At 33.5% G+C, this 21,240-nt stretch overlaps 1 protein-coding gene and 1 pseudogene across 2 annotated transcripts; one reads left to right on the top strand and one right to left on the bottom strand.

The window, feature by feature from the left end:
• Window positions 1–4,229: 4,229 nt before the first annotated feature.
• LOC143562449 (1-deoxy-D-xylulose 5-phosphate reductoisomerase, chloroplastic-like) lies at window positions 4,230–8,607 on the top strand (annotated as a pseudogene). Its single transcript, XR_013140487.1, has 11 exons — window positions 4,230–4,455; window positions 4,552–4,718; window positions 5,861–5,947; window positions 6,060–6,248; window positions 6,340–6,489; window positions 6,578–6,645; window positions 7,288–7,399; window positions 7,472–7,576; window positions 7,671–7,792; window positions 7,857–8,003; window positions 8,160–8,607. The product of XR_013140487.1 is annotated as a 1-deoxy-D-xylulose 5-phosphate reductoisomerase, chloroplastic-like (transcript).
• A 4,999-nt stretch (window positions 8,608–13,606) lies between these two features.
• LOC143562448 (putative inactive poly [ADP-ribose] polymerase SRO5) lies at window positions 13,607–15,991 on the bottom strand. Its single transcript, XM_077050240.1, has 4 exons — window positions 15,340–15,991; window positions 14,145–14,526; window positions 13,974–14,069; window positions 13,607–13,846 (listed from the first exon to the last, which is right to left on the bottom strand). The coding sequence occupies exons 1-4, from the start codon at window positions 15,822–15,824 to the stop codon at window positions 13,823–13,825; spliced, it is 987 nt and encodes a 328-aa protein (XP_076906355.1). The 5' UTR covers window positions 15,825–15,991; the 3' UTR covers window positions 13,607–13,822.
• Window positions 15,992–21,240: the final 5,249 nt, after the last annotated feature.

The following is a 21,240-nucleotide window of genomic DNA, read 5'->3' as shown; positions in this document are numbered from 1 at the left end:
GAATCAGTGCTCCGTTAGTGATTCAAATGGCCGTATAAAAATTGATTTTTATTGATGACTTGGGTCAAAGCATGTCTGCGCTCGAGTATAGGGCCATTCTTAAGTACCGTTTGATAGTCCCAATGTACCCAGAAGACGAAACATGTCCGATCTACCGTAAGGCTTGCTTGGATAAATTCGGAGAGCATGCGGTTCATTGCAAGGAGATGTCTGGGTTCAAATACCGACATGATTGGGTGCGGGACGTTCTTTGGGACATCTTAAGGCGGGCTGGGATATCAGCTAAAAAGGAAGCCCCTGTAAACTTCCTTACAGACCCCACGGAAGGGAGATCCACTCTACGACCGGCAGATTTGCTCGTCTTTGGTTGGGCCGGGGGAAAACACGCTTGTGTTGACCTCACAGGGGGGTATCTCCTTTGGCTGGTTTGAGGGATAATGGGTTTGTAGCTGGGCAAGCAATGAAAAGGGTTGAAGCAAAGAAGGTGGAGAAACATGCTAAAGCCTGCGAAGAGAACCAACATGTTTTTGTCCCTCTGGCTTTTGATACCTTTGGCTCCTTGGCACCGGAAGCTATCTGTTTCCTAACCAGGGTCCAACGGGTTGTGCATAGCAATGTGTCGACTCCAAAGGGGCAGGGGTATGTCTTTATCAGGTTAGGGTTTGCAATTTAGAAAGGGGTGGCGGCGCAGCTTGTTACCCGCCTACCTGCTATGTTGATGTAATATCTTTGTTTATATATAAAAAATCAAGATCAGAACAAAATTTATAATTTAATAATTCACAAAAGTTATTTGTAACATAAAATTAATTTAAGAAAAAATACAATTAAAATAATGTATATTTTATTTATGAGTAGATCTTCACGTTACATATTACTTTTATGTTAAACATTGTGTTTCTTTAAAAAATGTATTTTATATATTAACATAATGTATATTCCAAATCCAAATGCCGCTAATAATGCGCCAAAAATGGAACGTGAAGGTATCTTCTGAAATTTGTTCACATATATACTCCTAAAATATTCCCCTTACCCAAACATTTATTTTGTTCTTATAAAAATACTTTATTATTCCCAGATAAAAGATCCAATACAATAATCTCTAATCGTACATTATGTACGCGAGTTCCTACACTGTTGATTTCAAAATCACGCGATGGCAATATTGTAAATTTCATCAACTATGATCCACTACTCCCATCGATTCCGTCCGCCTTCACTATCACCGTTCATCAATTCGTCACCGTCCAACGATTGTATTCCCCGTCGCGACCATCGACGTTACCGTCGTGAACACCATCTTCCTCCGTCACGAGTTGTTCACAGGTTAGTTTATCAAATTGATCAATTGAAATTGATGAACTAATTGATCAATTAAACTTTGAAATTGATCCAATTAATCATCAATTTGAAGTTTCAGTTATCAATTTTGAGTTTGAGTTCTGGGTTTAACATTGAACATATCAACATTAACCTAAAACGTATAAACTTTTTGTATTGAACTTTTTAAAGTTTAATTGATTTTTGTTCTGAACGTTTAAATAGAACGTATAATACGTTTAAACAGAACGTATAAAGTTTTTGTATAGAACTTCTAAAGTTTTTTGTATAGAACTTCTAAACCTTTTGTTAGAACTTCTAAAGTTTTGGTACAAAACATCTAAACTTGAACGTTTAAATGTGTTCGTTTTGGTCAGAACGTTTAAATTTGTAGTTTTGATCAGAACGTATTAGTTAAACGTTTAAACTTTTTGTTCATTTTTTGTCAGAACGTTTAAACTTTTTCTTCATTGTGGTCTAAACTTTTTTACTTTAGAAGTTCTAGACAAAAAAATTAGAAGTTCTGTACAAAAAAGTTTAAAAGTTCTGTACAAAAAGTCCATAACGTTTAAAGTTTTTGTGCAGAACGTTTAAGCATGAACTCTAATCATAGCTCAATTAAGTGTATTATTATGCAATTTCATAATCGATTGATGATTCTAAAGCCTCCTACACATCAATTCTATTGATTAAATCAACAATTTTTGATCAATTTGAAGATTATTAAACTATAGCGATAATGGGTTTATCGATTTTGATTTTGCTTTAGTTTTGTGGATGATTTGATTATGGTTGAAGGCTTGCAGCAAATGACGATCTGTTGTGCGAGAAGCATTTTTTTGATTTAATTAGAATTATGCCACCGCGTAGTTTTAATTGCAATTAGGATCTGGTGGTGCAGGGTCTCAAGTACCTAATGTACGATAACCTATTATTGTACTTTAACCCTCCTCATTATTCCCAATCCTACATTACCAATGATTTGTTATTAAATTGATAACTAATTATTTTTTATTTCCTAGAAAGTATTTTTAAAAACTAACATTTTGAAGTGTAGATAGGGTTTGGAACACGTTGTTTGTTTAGTTATAATTGATGCATTGCTATCCAATAGAAGTGACCTTGTTCAACCTTTTGATCATTTATCATAAACTGAAATCTACTCAAGCTATGATTATATGAAAACATGCTTCAAATAGACTAGATAAAAGTGAGCAAAGATAAAGATATTTAAAAATGATGGAGCGTGTTTTATTCAGGATTCCAAATTTTGAAGTGTAGATAGGGTTTGGAACACGTTGTTTGCTTAGTTAAAACGTCACATCAATGTTACATATATAGTTGAGTTTAACTAGCCAGTCATTTAACAATGGCGTTCTAATATGTTCTAAACAATACGAGTATTTTTTAGATTGATTTTTTATAACTAATAAAAATGAAATTAAATAAAAGAAGAAATAGTATCTTAAAACACTTAACTTTTTGTATAAAACAATTTAAACCTATACACGTTAATTCTGATATAAAAAACAATTTAAAATATAAAATTTGATGCTACACGATAGGTATATACAACTATCAAATTAATGTATTTTTCTTTAAAATGGACCTCTTTCTATTAAAAGTCAATTGTGTGTTTAACGTGGATATCCAATAAATTTGAAGACCATACAAAAATGACCAAAACGGTGTCGTATTCTATATTTATTGTTGTTTTTTTCTTAATTAAGATGCAGGCCATCAGCAATCCTTGTTACCGGACTCCACGTGTCTTGTCAATGCCGGTAAACTTTCAGTTTAACCCTTATATGTCTTGATTCATTTCAATTGTCCCCTCAAGTTTTAGAACTCTCACTTGCTTGACTCGTGTTTCACTATGTTTGCATAGGTTCTCAAAACTTTAAAAGAAAGTAATACATAACAATATTCAAAGAGTGTTATATATAATAAATAAATAAAATAATAAACGAGTCGACCCAAAAACAAAGATGAAGTGTATAACCGTTAACAAGTTAAACGTGAGTTTTTGTTACATAGAATTTTATCTCTTTCATTAAACGGACATAACCCGGTTGTAATTGGATGTAGACTTGATTTTATTTATTTATGCCCATAAAGTAACAAAATAGAAACTTAATTCTATAACTTTTAACCTTGACGTCTTTATTTTTAAGTAGTATTTGATTTTCAGTTACCGCTTGTCAAAGTGTTGGTTTCTAAACCCATGAGGCGTAAGGCCTACGAAAATGAAGTGTTTTCTTAGTCAAATGACTTAAGCAAACATAGTTTAACAAAACTAGTTCAAATATGTTTTTATAAATAATAGACAATATTAAGGTCTTCTGTGTTATAAGTTATAACTATAATCTAAAGAAAATATTGGTTCTTAAACCTTGCTTATATAAAATTGGTCCATACTAACATTCTTGAAAGTAAACCGGCCGACAAAACTAGCGTCACTCGTTGTCTTTGTCGTTGCCTATCTTTGCCTACCATCACCATCACCATCACCATCACCACCACCACACCTCCTTGACATTATGTATCTCTCTTTAGATCTTTAACAACTTTTTTTTTTATCAAATTCTTTCAATGACTCTATCAATAGCTCTGCTATAAACGAGATTTACGCATGCTACGTTTGTCAATGTCGTGTTTCTCTCTTAACGTGTCGCTAAAGTTAAGTTTTACCAATCTTAATCCATTATAAAAAGTGTTTCATACACACACACAAGTACACAATGCTCTAACACAACATTTTGAAGAATTGTCAAATCCTAGAGCAAAGCCCAACCTCAAGGGCTAATAAATGTAACATTAACCCCTTGATAATAATATCCTCACCACTCAACACACACCAAGTTCATCACCAATCACCATTACCTCTTCAAACAGTTATTACTACTCTTCATTCCTTTCTTTATTACACCCTTTTCCACATTCTCTTTAACTCAAGATTTTCTTCAACTTTATAATAATAATAATAATAATAATAATAATAATAACAATCCATCAAATTATCAATTTATCAATAAAAGATGATATCTTTGAACACCCTTTACCCGGCAGAAACCAATATCACCACTTTCTTGGACACCACCAAATCCAACACCCATAATCTCAAGACTCAAGGTTTTCTCATTTGTGTCATTTACCACTAAAAATCCAAACTTTATGACAATCTGTTGATGGGTATGATTCATTTGTGTGTTTTGGGTGTTTTGCCAGGTGGGTTTTCAATAAAGACTAAGTTTGCATCCAGAAATGGGATAAAGTGTGCGGCGGCACCGCCGCCGGCATGGCCGGGAACGGCGGTTGTTTAGCCGGGTACCAAGAACTGGGACGGGCCTAAGCCTATTTCAATTATTGGATCCACTGGTTCCATTGGGACTCAGGTAAATGTAGATTATGTTGGGGTGTAAACGAGCGGGGCTGTTCGCGAGCTACTTTAGCTCGGATTGATAAAGGCTTGAAATGAGCTGAGCTTTTTTTTAGCCCGAGCTGAATGAGCCGAGCTGATCGTGAGCTACTCGAGTTTTGATCAATAAAAGCTTGAATTTATTTATTAATTTATTAATTTTTTATTTTTTTTAAAGAGAACTGAAATCAACTTGTAATGTGTTAACATAAATTTTCAATCTTGATAATTGAAAATTTTCAAATTCGATTATCAAGTGAGAACTCGATCGTTTTTGAACTCGATCCCATTTAGGCTTGTCGAGCTTTGTGTACTTTTAAGTTTTACTAATTTGGACTTCTAGATATTAATTTCACATTGCATAGTAGAGCGTGAACAGGATTTGGGCTCGTTTAAGGTTTTTCTCAAAATATATAAAAATTATTAAAAACGTATATAAAATTAATTAATAAAACAAGTCAAGCCCAAGCATAAAAAAAACATCTCACGGGCTAAGTTTGAGCTCTCGTAAGTCAAAACGAGCTGAGCTTTGGGCTTAGTCAAGCTCAGGCTTGGCTCGTTTAAGGTTTTTCTCAAAATATATAAAAATAATTAAAAACGTATATAAAATTAATTTATAAAACAAGCCGAGCCTGAGCTTTAAGAAACAACTCATGAGCCAAGCTCGAGTTCTCATTTAAGTTAAAACGAGCCTAGATTTTTCGAGCTCAAGTTGAACGAGCCGAGTCTCGCGAGCTAATCAAGCTCAAATGAGCCGGACTTAGCTCGTTTAAAGTTTTTCTCAAAATATATATAAATAATTAAAAGGGGTGGCGCCGTGGCGGCATAGCTTGTTGCCCGCTTACCTGCCTCTCTATTGTAACTGGAACCATGTGTTGTATCAAATTTATATTAAACCGAATATTTAAAATCATATATAAATTAGTTAATAAAATGAGCTAAGCCCGAGCTTCAAAAAAACTATTCACGAGCAAAGTTCAAGCGCTCGTAAGTCAAAACGAGTCGAGCTTGGGCCTAGTCGAGCTCAGGCTTGGCCCGTTTATGTAAAATTCGAATTCTTTTGTTTATGTAATTCTGTTATTAGAATCGTTCAATTATATGATTTTTTTTCGTGTGTAGACACTGGACATTGTTGCAGAGAATCCGGATAAATTCAAAGTTGTAGCACTTGCTGCAGGCTCAAATGTCACACTTCTTGCTGATCAGGTGATTAATATGTAACAAAATTTATTATTATTATTATTATTATTATTATTATTATTATGTGATGATTTAGGGGTTATTTTGCATGTAATATTTAGTTAACCATCTTTTGCAGATCAAGGCATTTAAACCACAGTTAGTTTCAATCAAACACGAGTCATTGGTTGGTGAACTCAAAGAAGCTTTGGCCGGTGCAGATTACATGCCTGAAATCATTCCTGGTGATGAAGGTGTCGTTGAGGTTGCACGCCACCCGGATTGTGTTACCGTTGTCACAGGAATAGTCGGTTGTGCTGGTTTAAAGGTATATCATTAAACACAAAATAACATATTATGATATTATCTAATCTTTAAAAAAAGATGGTTAATATATGTAATATGTTTATGAATATTAGCCTACAGTTGCTGCTATTGAAGCAGGGAAAAACATTGCACTAGCAAATAAAGAAACGTTAATCGCTGGCGGTCCTTTTGTTCTTCCGCTTGCACATAAGCATAATGTCAAGATTCTTCCTGCGGATTCTGAACATTCGGCTATTTTTCAGGTATAAATTCTTTAGAAAAATAGTATCTGAATTCTAAAGTTTGTTATTTTTGTAACATGATTTATATAAATGTTCTGTTTTAATTTAGTGCATACAAGGCTTCCCTGAAGGCGCACTAAGGCGTATAATCTTAACCGCATCCGGAGGTGCTTTCAGGTTAGTAAATTACTAGCTTTGTGTTTTAGTATCTAAATATTGGATTATATGTTTTAGTAATTAGGGTAAGGATCCTAAGAGAACCCTTTGCAAATTGAGAACTTTGAGAACCATTTTGAACCACTAAAAAAACCTCTAAAAAAGTTATTTAAAAAAATTATAAAACAAAAAAAAGCAAAAATTTTTAAAATGTAAAAAAACCAAAATTCTAATATTTCATTCCGGTTTCATAAAAAGAAAAAAAAAACTTTGTATTATACACATGTGTATAATTTCATTTAATCTCTAGTTACGTAATGTACACATATGTACATTATCATTTACCATAAATTATACATATGTGTGTAAAAAAACACACGTATGTTCATATTATACATATATGTATAATTTAGCTAAATCGAGGCGTTTTTTGTTTTTGTTTTTTTTTTAATTTTTTTTATGAAACTGGGATGATAAATAAGAATTTTGGTTTATTTACTTTTTTTATTTTTGCGGTTTTTTTTTGTTTTATAATTTTTTTTATATTTGGGTTTTTTGTGGTCCAAAATGGTTCTCAAAGTTCTCAATTTCAAAATAGTTCTCACATGATCCCAATCCATATGTTTTATACTGATGTTAATTATGTTTTCTTTTTGGTGTTAGGGACTGGCCCGTTGAAAAACTAAAAGACGTTAAAGTAGCCGACGCGTTAAAACATCCAAACTGGAGCATGGGGAAGAAGATCACTGTGGATTCTGCTACACTTTTCAACAAGGTAATCTTGCTTCTTTAATTAAATGTTTAAACTAGTTATATAAGCGTAATATGAAACTGGCTTGTTTTGCAGGGCCTAGAAGTTATTGAAGCCCATTATCTTTACGGGTCGGATTACGACAATATTGATATTGTTATTCACCCTCAATCTATCATACATTCCATGGTTGAGACACAGGTAAACTGATTACTGTCCACTGATCTACCTTTGTGGACTAGTCAACACTTTTGATGAACCATGTTGACCTTTTCTTTTACATGTTGACTTTCAGGATTCATCTGTTCTGGCTCAATTAGGATGGCCCGATATGCGCTTGCCGATTTTGTACACGTTATCATGGCCCGATAGAGTAGCGTGCTCTGAGATCACATGGCCGCGTCTTGATCTCTGCAAGTATGTAACACATTTAGACGAATGTTTATCTATATATATTATATTAATTTTTTTTACTATGCAGGCTGGGATCATTGACATTTAAAGCTCCAGACAACGTGAAATACCCGTCGATGGATTTGGCTTACTCTGCTGGTCGAGCTGGCGGGACGATGACCGGAGTTCTTAGTGCTGCTAACGAGAAAGCGGTTGAAATGTTCATTGATGAAAAGTAAGTCAAAGTTTAATGAAATAGTAAAGAATACAAAACTGTATACAATCTATCAATGGGCCTGACAATGGGCTTTAGAAGCCCGGCCCAACGACGTTATGCGCTTTTTGGTTGATCATAAGTGGTGTAACTAATGATGGTTTGTTGGTGTTTTAGGATTAGCTACTTGGACATATTTAAGGTTGTGGAACTAACATGTGAGAAACATCAAGACGAACTGGTGACGGCGCCTTCTCTTGAGGAAATCATACATTATGATTTGTGGGCCCGGGAGTATGCAGCCAGTTTGAAGGCGTCTGTGTCGGGTGGTGTAACTCCGGCACTTGTATGAAAAGGAAGAGATTATTGGGATGAAAGTGTTAGCCAAGTGTTGGTTTAGATTAGAAGTATGTGATGGTTGAATAAGTGCATTTTTGCATGTATGGAAGAGTATTCGAAACTGAAATCGGTTGTGTTAAACATGTGTTACCGCTCTTTAGATGATCGTATACGTATAAAATTAAGTCACAACGATAGAGGGTATAACACATCCATATCTAACCAGTAGTTGACCCGTCCGGAGGACGGGAATATCAGCTTCCGAATGTGATGACTACACCACTAAGCATGGCTAAGATCGCTATCGTACCCGTATCGAATATCAATAAAACAGAATACTGGGTACTGTACCGAATTTATTGGTACGAGTACAAGTATCGGTGCAGTACCCGATACGGAATCACTTTGCTTTGTTTTTTTTTATTTCTATCTAATTTCTAGCTTAAAATAATTAAAATAATAAAAAAAATCACAAAGTACACTCATTAATAATTATAATAATCGGCAAACATACACCAGCTTGCACATCTAAATCTAATCTAAGCATAGGATTAAAAAGAGGATTTGAAATTATAAAAGGGCGGGGGAGTGTGTAGGAAGAATCAGGATCAGATCAGTTGGAAGGTCATCATGAAGGGTCAGTTGACTAGTGTTTGTACATTTTGGGCTTCTTTACAGCCATTCTTAATTGTTCTTTAACAAACAAATATAAACCCTTTCATTCATAAATCCCACATCACCTTACTCACCATTGAAGGTATTCATTATTCATTCCTTCTTTCTAAAGATCCCTCGCATTCCTGTTGTTGAGGACGAGATAGCAATTTTTTTTCTCTTCGGTTGTTGTTGAACGGGTGCTTTTGCGGGTTTTTCCTCGGGTAGCTTGAGTTTTGTTACTTTTTTTTGTTCCCTGCTTGTTTTAGCGACCACGAGTGTGGCTGCGTATCGCAACATGTTGTACGAAAAAACAACAAGCACATTAGCTCTAAATCAGGTCAACTTAATTAAGTATTAGAAACATAAAACGAATTTAATTCCTTTTCGGATCATCATATATAGCCCTAAATTCAATACACAATCACCACCAGTGCCTATGGCACTAGTAACTTAGCCTAGCTAGTACATCACTTGACCACCACCACGGCCACCATCACCACCTTGTCACTTCTTCTTAGTCATATATGAAGCCTTAGATGACGAGCACCGACTCTCATAACACAAATCTCAAAACAACGGAAACAAAACTTGTTAAAAAAATGAAAGTTGTGAGGGAAATTGAGATGAAGAAGAGAGAGAGAGAGAAAGAGTACATAAATTTTCAATCTTCAAATGAAACAACTACATCCACCATTTATAAAGCCCCATAACATAACCACAAACACATAGTACATAAATGGTCCTTATTTCTTGTCGTTATTTCTCACTGTTGTCCTATAATTATAAAAGTTAAAATTTAAACTAAATGCTAGGTGAAAAGTAAAACTTATGTACCTTCAACGACTCAGGTTCTGAAAAGAACTATAAAATAGACAACTCATTGATTGATACATGAACTTGAGGAAAAGACAAAGAACTAGTGGTCCCTCATCCCATAAGTGAGGGCAAAGAAGTAATTAAGTTTTTGATAAAGAAATGATAAAATTATAGAAAACACCACCGATATAAATTTGAGAAGTATTAAAACCAAGAAGGCGTTTCAGGATATCTTTGTTTCGTTGTGAAATATTTGGAATGCTAAAAATAATCGTATATTATCAGATAAAATGTTGAAGGTTACGGAAGTGGTTGTGGAAATAAAAATTTTAAGCTTCCTTTGGTTTAGATGTAGATATAAAAAGGGTTGTATAAATAGGAATTCGTGGTGTAAATTCAACGTGATGTAATAGACACTGGTTTGCCGCGGCTCTTTCTCTTTTTTGAAGTCAGAGTTGACGGGCTAGTTGTTAATAAAAGTTCTTTAAAAGAAATTAAAATTTAGGAGGCTAGGAACTTCATAAAAATTAATACAATATAGATAGCAGGTTCTAGGTGGCATGTTTTAGGTAAGACCGTAAGAGAGATGAGGACGTCTTTTAAATGTCTTTTAAAACATCTAAATATGGAAAAGAAAGTTAAAATATAAATGAAGACAAAAATGTAAAATATAAGAAGAATTTATGAGCGCACAAAAAACCTTTTTACAATAAATTCAAACAAAAATAATAAAAAATCATAACTTTTTTACCATTGTGTTTTTTTTGGTTGTTTTTTATGAGAACGAGAAAGACGATGAAAACATTTTTGTGTTTTTAATATTTTCGTTTTTTTATTAAATTTTGAGTTATGATTTTTTTTAATTGTTTTAGAGGTTTTTTTATGTGGTTATAAATCCTTTTCATTTTTGTTCCCCTTTATAAAATAATTTGATCATATATATATATATAACATAAAACCTCATTGTTCAAGTTATTCTACAAAGGGTTACAAAAATGAGAAGTGTGAGAAGCCATATGTAATTGGCATGTGTCAAGTGGGGACCAAAAGAAAAATGGTATGGAGGTAATTGTACACATTTTCTCTTTTCACATGCAAGACACATGTTAATATCTCCATCATTTTAGAACGCCTATAACTTTTTCGTGTGATATTTTTTTTTAAAAAAAAATCATCATAATAACAAGCGTTTTTTATCTTTAATATGAGTATAACTTTTGTTATATAAAATTTAAAACAAAAATTACGTCATTGTATCTTTTCGCCCACCATTGTGTCTTTTCGCACACCATTGTGTCTTTTTTCGTTTATCATTGTGTCTTTTCGCACACATTGTGTCTTTTCGTTTATCATTGTGTCTTTTTTCGTCATTGTGTCTTTTTGCACACCATTGTGTCTTTTCACTTATCATTGTGTTTTTTCGTCATTGTGTCTTTCAACTCATCATTATGTTTTTTTTTAAATACTAATAACACCGTTGTATAATAATAATATGTAAAAATAATGATAAAATAACAACAAATTATCTAATACATAAAACACAATGATTAATACATGTTACACAATAACTTGAAATGTAAAACACAGTGGTGAATATGTATAACACAATGACCTAAAACGTAAGACACAATGGTGAATACGTATAATACAATGACCTAAAACGTAAGACAGAATGGTGAATACGTATAAAACAATTACTTGAAACGTAAAACACAAGGAAACAACATATTACACAATGAACTGGACGTAATATAATAATGTAAACAACCAATTGAAAATTATAATGATCAAAATCTATAATTCAATTCATATAAAAACTCAACTAAAAGACACAATGAACAACAAAAAAACACAATTAAAAAAATCCATTATTTTTTTTTATTTTTATATAACAATATGATACTCATATTAAAGATAAAAAAATGCTTATTATTATGGTGAATACTTTTTTAAAAAATAATGTCGTATGAAAAAGTTACGGGCATCTTAAAATGATGGGGGGAATTGACATGTGCCTTGCATGTGGAGAGAGAAAGTCAACAAAGGTGGGTTATTACATTCATGTCATTTCCATCAATTTTTATTTATTAAATTAATCTCAGTCATTCAAATCTAAAATCAATGGACTGAATTCCTTCTCACCCTTCTCATTTTCCTTGTCCTTTGTATTTTAACTTTAACCGTTCCACTATATATCTACGTAATTGGATATTACACAACTTTTACTTATTTGGCATGGGGTGCGTGTCAAACTTGAACACGAAGGCAATCCATAGTCACCAAACGTAACTAGTTGTAACTTATCACAAACTCTCAAAATTTGTTACACTGTGTGAGTGATCAATATACCAACACTTTTTTTGTACCCTCAAAAACTTTGAGTGAACTTTAAATCAAATTCAAAGGTTACATTTTGTAGTTGATGAATCAAACCAAACGTACACTAACTCTTACATTTGACAAGAACAAGAAAATAGGGGTCTATAATTATTGGTTTATTGGATTTTAATAATTCATATTAAATGGTATTGGTCGATAATAGCCATGCTTACGGTGCGCACATATGATGTATATATGTGTGAACCCTCGGGTGGGCAAAAGTGAAATTGCAATAATTTTGACGTTATTTTACTAATCTCGTGAAAATAACGTTAAAAGTGACGGACGGTTAATCAGGCATCATGTAGTGGCGTTGATAGCTGAAAGATAAGGGTACATGCACCGATCAGCCGGTGTCCTGATGATTGAGTGCTATGTGCCTTATGTCCAAGGCTTGATGCAAAACTACCATCGAGCCGGGGGTCTCACCGGAAGCAGCCTCTCTATCCCTATGGGGTAGAGGTAAGGCTGCCTACATCTTACCCTCCTCAGACCCTACCATAGCTTTGCTATTGGTGGGATATACTGAGTACGATGATGATGATGATGATGATGATTCATTTTATCACCACCAGCGGTCCCAAATTTAAAAAAGCTGCCTCCAATGATCCCCTGTTAAAAAGGACTTAACTTCATTATACTTTTTTCCTATTTTCAAGCTAATTTTTTATTGGTTATGATCGGAAGAAGAATGCGAGTCGACTAATGTAAAATTTAGTTCGAAATGGTGCTCTAAAACGACGAAACAATGCTTCATTCGGGTCTTTGAACTTACAATTAACAAAAATCAAGCCGTTTGGATCAACGTTTCGAGCTAAGTTTTACACCAATTGACTCATATCCTCCTTCCGATCAAAAACCCAAAAATATTAGTTTGAAATTCGGAAAAAAAATATTACACCGTTAAAGTATTTTTTTTAATAGAGGACCATTGGAGGCCAACCTTTTCAATTTGGCACAAATTGCTATAAAATAAATAGGGATTATTATTGCTCAATAACATTCGATATGGATTATTAAAATTCAATAAATCATAATTATTTGCTGAAGCCTTGTTTTATTATTAATTTATTTTTTGTTAAAACAATTGTTCTTACTTTTATGGTAAAATAATGGATGAGCCGGGCGCGTCGCATAAACAGTTGCTTCATCGGCCTATAGAATCTATGTTGCAATATAATACCATTAGTTTCATAGCGTTGGTGGTCAAAAAACCGTTAGGATAAACAACTACTTCGTCGTCCTATAGAATCTACGTTGCGATATTACACGCCCATGAGTTTCGAAGCGTTGGTGATCAAAGAACCGTAGGTTCGACAACACTTAATTGGCCATTTTGAGGATTTTATGATTACCATGGACTAGAATGAAAGCAAGGACGTTAAAATAAGCTATTTTGAAAATTTTCCATCATAATTATCATATCATAGTTATAATAACAAAACCTTACATAAATGAGATCAAGAAAACAATGGATCAGTTTCTACTACTGAAAGTGTATGAAGTACAAACTACAAACGTCTGTGTCCAATGTAAACTGTAACCTATCTAATATCTAACAATCTCTCCTCTCTGGTTTTCACCAGCAAACAATCATCTCCCTCAATCTCCTGCTCATACTCGTATTATATGCATGCGACCACAACTTTCTAACCGAAACGGTTGCACTGCCTCTGCAAAATCAAAAACACAAAGAATATCATGATCACTCTGCTTACCATTTAGTATATGTTCATCGTCCATCGATGTCATATACTAGACAACAATTCATGAAAAATCTGAACTGAAATGAACGTGTACCTGCTCGGTGAAATTTTTGAGAACCATCAAGAGCAGCCGATCACCCGTGACCCGTCTGATTCTTCGTATCATATCACATCTAGAGATCTTATGCTCCTGTTAAACCATAACAAAAGCATTAGGATCAAGAAACCGAATACAAGAAAGTCAAATCATTTGTTGGGCACTTACAATGTAACGTTGACGAAACTGTGTCATCTCTTTGATAGCTTTAGGTGGCAAAACCTTGGAAAGTGCTGCAAGGAGTTCTGGAATTGGGATCCAAGGGGAAATTGGTTTCTTGAGACGAGTTCCATCTTGTCTAGGCTTATTGTTCGTGCGCGTTGGTGTCTTGAAACTTATGAGGAATTCGGGTAATATATGAGTGTTCATGTGGCTGCTCCACACGATGTACTTCTTAGGGGAGACCAAATCATCAACACCTGACTGGAAACTGTCGGAACTCGGATGAGATTGCTTAGAACCACGGTTCACAAGCTCTGTTTTTCCCAATAGCACACGGCAAAGCAATATGTGTTTGTTTCCATCTTCATCAGCAATTGCAGACTGCACACTGTTAATATCGTTATATTAGTCAATCATTATCGATTTATCATTCCAATGCACCGTCTAACATCTAATCTCAACACTCTTTCAAAAAGGCCATTTGAATAGAGGTTGGACGACCGTTTTGACCATAAATTTTCAAAGTTTGACTATCTATGATCAGCACGGTTGTATGGACATTAGCGGATATTAGCCAAACCACCGTTCTAACCAATAACTTTCAAAGTGTGACTGCCAATAGCTAGAACGGCCGTCCGATTATTGTTCAAACGAAATGACAGTAACCTGACTAATAATATTCAAAGTTCGGCCTTTTTGTTCAAAATTGTTGTCCGTTTTTGGCTTTAGCACAGCACTAAACCGTACTAATAGTAATAATAGGGGTGTAAATGAGCCAAGCCCGAGCATGAGTAGAATGCTCGGCGTGACTTGTATCTTTAAGCTCGACTCAGGTTCGACTAGTTTATTATTTATCAATTAATTTATATACACTTTTTTATTAAAATATTAAAATACATGTATTTTTTGAGGAAAACTTGCTTGGCTCGAGCTTGTGTAGTACCTTAAACGAGTCAAAGCCCGGCCCAAGCTCAATTGTGCATTGTGAAACTAATACATAAAAATCCAAGATGGGTAAACAAACGAGCTTTATTCGAGGCACAAGCTCGAGTCATTTCGAAATTTTTATCGACCCGAGCTCATGTAGCTCGCAAGCGGCTCGGCTCGTTTACACCCCTAGCCCCTAACTAATAACTAAAGAATCATCATAATAGTAATTAAGAACTATGACTATGAAGAACATAAATTAAGATCTACTAACCTTTCAAGAGGAGAATGATCAGCACAAAGCACAACTCCATGATCAAACAACCCATCCTTCCGAATATTACCATACCCGAACCCGTGCTGAACAATATTCTCAATCTCATCTTTCGATCCACCGAACCAAGCATACTTAACATTTGCATCACCACCATTCCTCTTCTCCACAGCTTTTCTAAATATCTGAAAGCTACTAACTCTAGCTTGAGCAATAACACTTGCACTAAACATATTCCTATGTATACATCCAACTTCAACATTAACCCCAAGCTCACTCAACCTAGACACAAACTTACTCCCTATCATCCCATACAATCTATCACTCTCATCCAACCAAACCAACCCGTTTAGCTCAATCGACCCGGGTTCAACAACTCGGGTTCCAGAAACGCTACTTTCGCAATCCAAAACACACGATGAATCGCCCTCGTCTTCAGAAACAATGATTCTCCGATCCGCAACGAATGGCAATAATTTTTCCATTGGTTAAACAATACCCAATACTGACTACTTGAAAAGCTAGATGATTCTACCCAAAGAACGAGTTGCAGTTAATACACCCGGAGCATATTAATTAACTCAACTTGAAAGCTGGAAAATAATATATAGTCAATAACAGATTGTTTGTCCGCTTACCCGACTAAGAAAAGCTAGATGAATCTACCCAAAGAACCGACTAAGAAAAGCTAGATGATTCTACCCAAAGAACGAGTTCCAGTTAACACGCCCGGAGCACATTAATTAACTCAGCAACTTGAAAGCTGGAAAATAATATTATTAGTCAAAAACAGATTGTCTGCTTAAGCTGAAACGCTGAGAATATTGTATACGTGTGGATGATGAATAATGAATAATGAAAGAATTAATTTGGTGTGAATATAAATAACAGGCACGCCAATGGATTCGTGAGAACCAACCGTATGGACCAAGTTTGATGATAATAATATACGGAGGCAGTGCGGCGGAAACTGGTGGCGTGGCCACCGGTATTAATATGGATGGTGGTGGAGTCGGTTGTAATAAAGAAACCTTTTCCTCCACGGAACTGGATGGCACGTGGGAAATGACGGATTTGCCCTTGGGGTTTCTTGGGAAGGTGGACACGTGAAGTAAGTCGGTTGGGTTCGTGTGAAATGAAATGATATTATTTAGGAAAGTCGTGACCGGTTTTGTTACTTAGTTGGATAGAATATTAATCATCAATGCATTTAAAAAAATTATAATACATAAATTGTGAATGATATAACTTTTACCGTAAAATAATAACAAATAAAAATAATATTACATAAAATTGTCAAATAATTATGTTATGAGTTATCTATTCTAAATTTTAAAGCTAATTTCTTTTAAGATAAACTTGAGTTACACGTCAGTTATATCTTTATGCCGGTAACCAAGGTTGCGGGTGTGGACACTAGGCACTGGTGTTATCTAATATAAGATTAAGAAAGAAAGATGGAGATTAGAAATCCTACATAAATTTCATAGTATTTTTATAAGTGTTTATACTCGATATAAAAAAATAAAGTAAATTATATATTAATTAAAAGATTAAATTCCAAGCATCGTGTTTGTTTGTTTAACTTTCTTTAGGTAAAAGGACGGCACGTGAACACATAACCTAACTAAATTATGTGTTTATGTGTTAGTTGTTTGTGTTTGTATGTATTCATTGTTAAAGACACAAAAGGAACATAAATGAACTAATTAAGCAAACATAAACGAATACACGGACATATTAAAAGTTATAAATCGTATAGGATGTGACATGTTGTTCAGAAATATACATTTTGATAAATATGAAGATTTAAAATGTGATAGGTACATCTATATTTTATACAAGTTTAATGAATGACAATGCACATAAAAATGAATATTAGCAAATACAACTAAGCGAATTGGCCTTTATTCATGAAAGCTCATTAATAAAATGAACTGAGGTAAAAGAACTTTTCATCCAACAATTGACAAACGGTTTGCTAAATTCAATTTGTTTACCCTTTGAAAAATTATTGGAGTCAGTTTTCAAAAGACCAAATAAAAAGAAATAAAATAAACTTTAGTACCCAAACTTTAATCAACCTAATAATTACCTAAGGAGAAAAATCCCAAAACAACAAGTATTTTAAAAAACAAGATTCAAGTTTTAGGTATTATTTACAAAAGAATAGGTAATTTAAACTAGTCGTGAAGATTGTATTCTTGATATCAATTGGTCGGGACGACTAGTAGTTTATAAAACTGGTCGGGACGACCATTTTAGGCTAAAAAAATTTCTAGAACGAGTATTTTGAAGAGCTAAACTTGCCAGGAAAACTATTTTAGATAAAAAAAATATTCTAGACGAGTTTTTATGAATTTTTTTTGTACTTTTCTTAATATTATATTTAATTTTACTCATAATTAGTTTTTTATAACTTTTAAAATATAAAGTTTAACTAAAATCCAAATAAACCGTTGAGAAGTGTTTTCTTATCTACGTGCGAACATAAAATTTATTCAAAACCGAGCTGGTAAAAAAAACCTCGATATAAATTTGGCCAGCTCGGTTTTGAATAAATCTTATGTCCGTGCGCAGATAAAAAAAACACGTCTCAACGATGTATTTGGATTTTAGTAAAACTTTATATTTTAAAAGTAATCAAAGTACTAATTATGAGAAAATTAAATATAATAATATAATATTAAGAAAAGAGCAAAAATTTTATAAAAACTCGCCCAAACTATTTTTTACCTAAAATAGTCGTCCACAAATGTTTAGTGCATCAAAATACTCATCTCGACAAGTAGGCCTTCAAAATACTCGTCCCTGAAATTCTTAGCCTAAACAGTCGTCGCGACTAGTTTTGTAAACTATTCGTTGACACAAAGAATCTAGTTGTAATGACTAGAATTTTTACAAATAATACCTAAAACTTAGTAACATGATTATTTTTGTGTTTTCATTCGTCTCAAGAATTGCCGACCTATAAGATGGTACATGATTGCATGAAATAATGATCACTACAACCACGAAGGCATGAACAACTAGAGGATATCATATGTCGGTTTTGTTTTTTTGGTATTATAAAAGGAAATAAATTGCAATTTTTATAATAGTTTTGATGTTTTATGCATAGTATCTAGCTCATCACTACTTTCAAAAAGGTGATGGTTTTTAATTATGTTATCTTCATCAATATATATTTTTATAATAATAAACAATTGTCCAATGGAGGCAATCGTGTAGGAATTAGCTTTGTTCACAACTTGAGTTCAAGTTGAACTAATATACGAGTGAGAGCCAACTTGGCTCGAAATGTCTCGAAGAGCTATTTTCATACGTTTTCTTTATTTATTTTCTATAAAAATATAGTAATTATTTTGTAGTTATATCTTGCAAGTGAACCTAATAATATAAACGAATATTGTAAAATATATACTATTTATTTTAATTTGTTTGAGAAAAGCTATTCTTATCACATATAGAAGGGATAGATACATTGGTAAAAAAATTTCAAAATTAATCATGGAAGTAATAATAAAGAACTCGAGAAGTAGTTGAACTATCAGAAGATGATAATGTTGGTGAGCTGGCCTTGCTTAAATCAATTTAACGATTTTTTGTTTAGTTGTCGAGAAATATGTTTTCACAAATGTTTAAAGTGAAACAATTTTAAAGAGACTTTAAGGTATAGAAACTCGAAAGTTACCATTACTAATTGTTGGTAAAAAATGTTATTCACCAATGAGTTACGAATATAAAAACGTTTTATCACGACCCCCAATTAAAACGTGTTGGTTCTGTTACTGGGAGGAATGAGTTACGATTTTCTTTCGTATGAATAGCTATGAAAAAAAGAATTTATGTATATCATGAAAAATAAATATCCCAAAGCGAGAATCATACCACTAGACCAAATGCCCAACTTATGTTTATTATAGAATCTATACATACATATAAGATATCTCATTTGTAGACAATTTTTTTGTTAAAGCTGTCTTATGTAATTACAATTTACAAATCATGTGTCATCTACTATATAATAAATGAATACCAAATTCACCCACGTGTCACTTCATAACAGCTTCTCACCTATTCGATTCCTCTATACGTTTTCAGCATCATCATCCTTCATATTCGATTCCCACTGCCACTGCCGATTTGGATCAACACCTCACCTGTTACAAGCCCTAGGACGCTGTCATTGTTGAAGAACCTGATTACTATTTGCCTCATTTGTTCTCCGATACACGCGACCCTCGTCCGCTGCTGATTTATATCATGCTTTGTTCTCCAATTGCAGCACATCATGGTTAGTAATTAATTTGATTTGATTATTTTGTTCATTACAAAAATCTGTTTACTTTAGGTCTTTTGATTTTCTTTTGTTGATTTATGTGAATTTAGTTACCTTTTTAATTTAACAACATATTTATATTACTTAGATTGAAAGAGCTTGGAGGATTAATCCTTTGTTTGTTCAGCACAATTAGAAGGCTGAGAAGGTATGCACATAAGGTGCTCGATGAAATGCCTCAACTAAATTTTTAGCAGGATTGGCTTTGCTGTTCAAAAAGAGGTTGCAGCGCAGCTTGTTGCCCGTTTGCCTGCCACTTTATTGTAATCGTTTTATAGTAAATTATATAAAACTTTTATTAAAAAAAAAAAAAAAAGTACATGAAACTTTAGGATAATTCATATAGCGAGTAAAACTAATATGAGTTTTTGTATCCTTTAGTAGCCCATTTACTAGATGAAGATGTGAGAAAAATGAGATTTTCTTATTTGATATTTATTATCATAACGGGTGTACATGGACCGAACAAGATCAAACAAGAGCATGTTCGTGTCCGTCCGTTAAGCTTTTGGCCGACAAACGGACGGTTCACGAACACTCAACCGAACGAAAATTCATGTCTGTGTCTGTCCATTAAGAAATTTTTAATAAGTTAAGTTTTAGAAATTAAATATGATAGAATTATTGAGATTCATTATATATTCAGACCCTTTCATGACATTAGGACGTAACAAATATAGAAATTTGCTACCAACGAATTAAAGTAATGGAAACAACTCTTCTCCTCTCTTTGTTTTCATTTATCATTTTAGTTGGTTTCATTTGACTAATTGACTCCAAAAATAGCCTAAAAAACATATAACTTATTGGAATTTATTTTTCATCGGGTACATTCCAGGTCGCATAGCACATTCCAGGTTTCATATTCCGATAAATCTGAATGAGGATTCTACTTGCTACATTGATCCAGGCACAGACGAGGCACAATTATTAGAAAAAACCAAATTAATAATTTGGGACGAGGCTCCAATGGCTCACAAACATGGGTTTCAAGCTCTTGATAGGTCTTTAAAAGATGTTTTATCTTCTAATTTGCTATTTGGAAGGAAAAGTTATTGTATTTGGAGGAGACTTTCGACAAATCCTGCCTGTAGTTCAAAAATGCACTAGACAAGACATAGTAAACGCCTCTCTATGTTCTTCTTACATTTGGAGTGAATGCAATGTCTTGAGATTAACAAAAAATCTAAGGTTGACTATGGGTAGGTCATCATCTGATGTTGAAGAAACTAGATTATCCGCAAAATGGCTTTTAAATATAGGTGAAGGTAATATTGGCGGTCCTGATGATGATGTTGCAACGATAGATATACCTGAGGATCTACTTATAAAAGATTCTGTTGATCCTATATCAAAACTTTTTGACTTTGTATATCCTGATATTCTACAGGATTACGAGAACCAACATTACTTTCAAGACAGAGCCATACTTGCACCAACAAACGAAATTGTTGATGAGATTAATGATAGTTTGCTCAAGTTTTTTCCAGGTGATGAAGTCGAGTACTTAAGTTCAGATACCATATGTAAATCAGAATATATCAATGACACTGTTGATA

Source organism: Bidens hawaiensis, unplaced genomic scaffold (genome assembly GCF_021521415.1).
Source record: "Bidens hawaiensis isolate Kalapana, Puna unplaced genomic scaffold, B.hawaiensis_p1.1 tig00021017_1, whole genome shotgun sequence".
NCBI classification, from domain to species: Eukaryota; Viridiplantae; Streptophyta; class Magnoliopsida; order Asterales; family Asteraceae; genus Bidens; species Bidens hawaiensis.
This window is presented reverse-complemented; position numbering and strand designations above follow the sequence as displayed.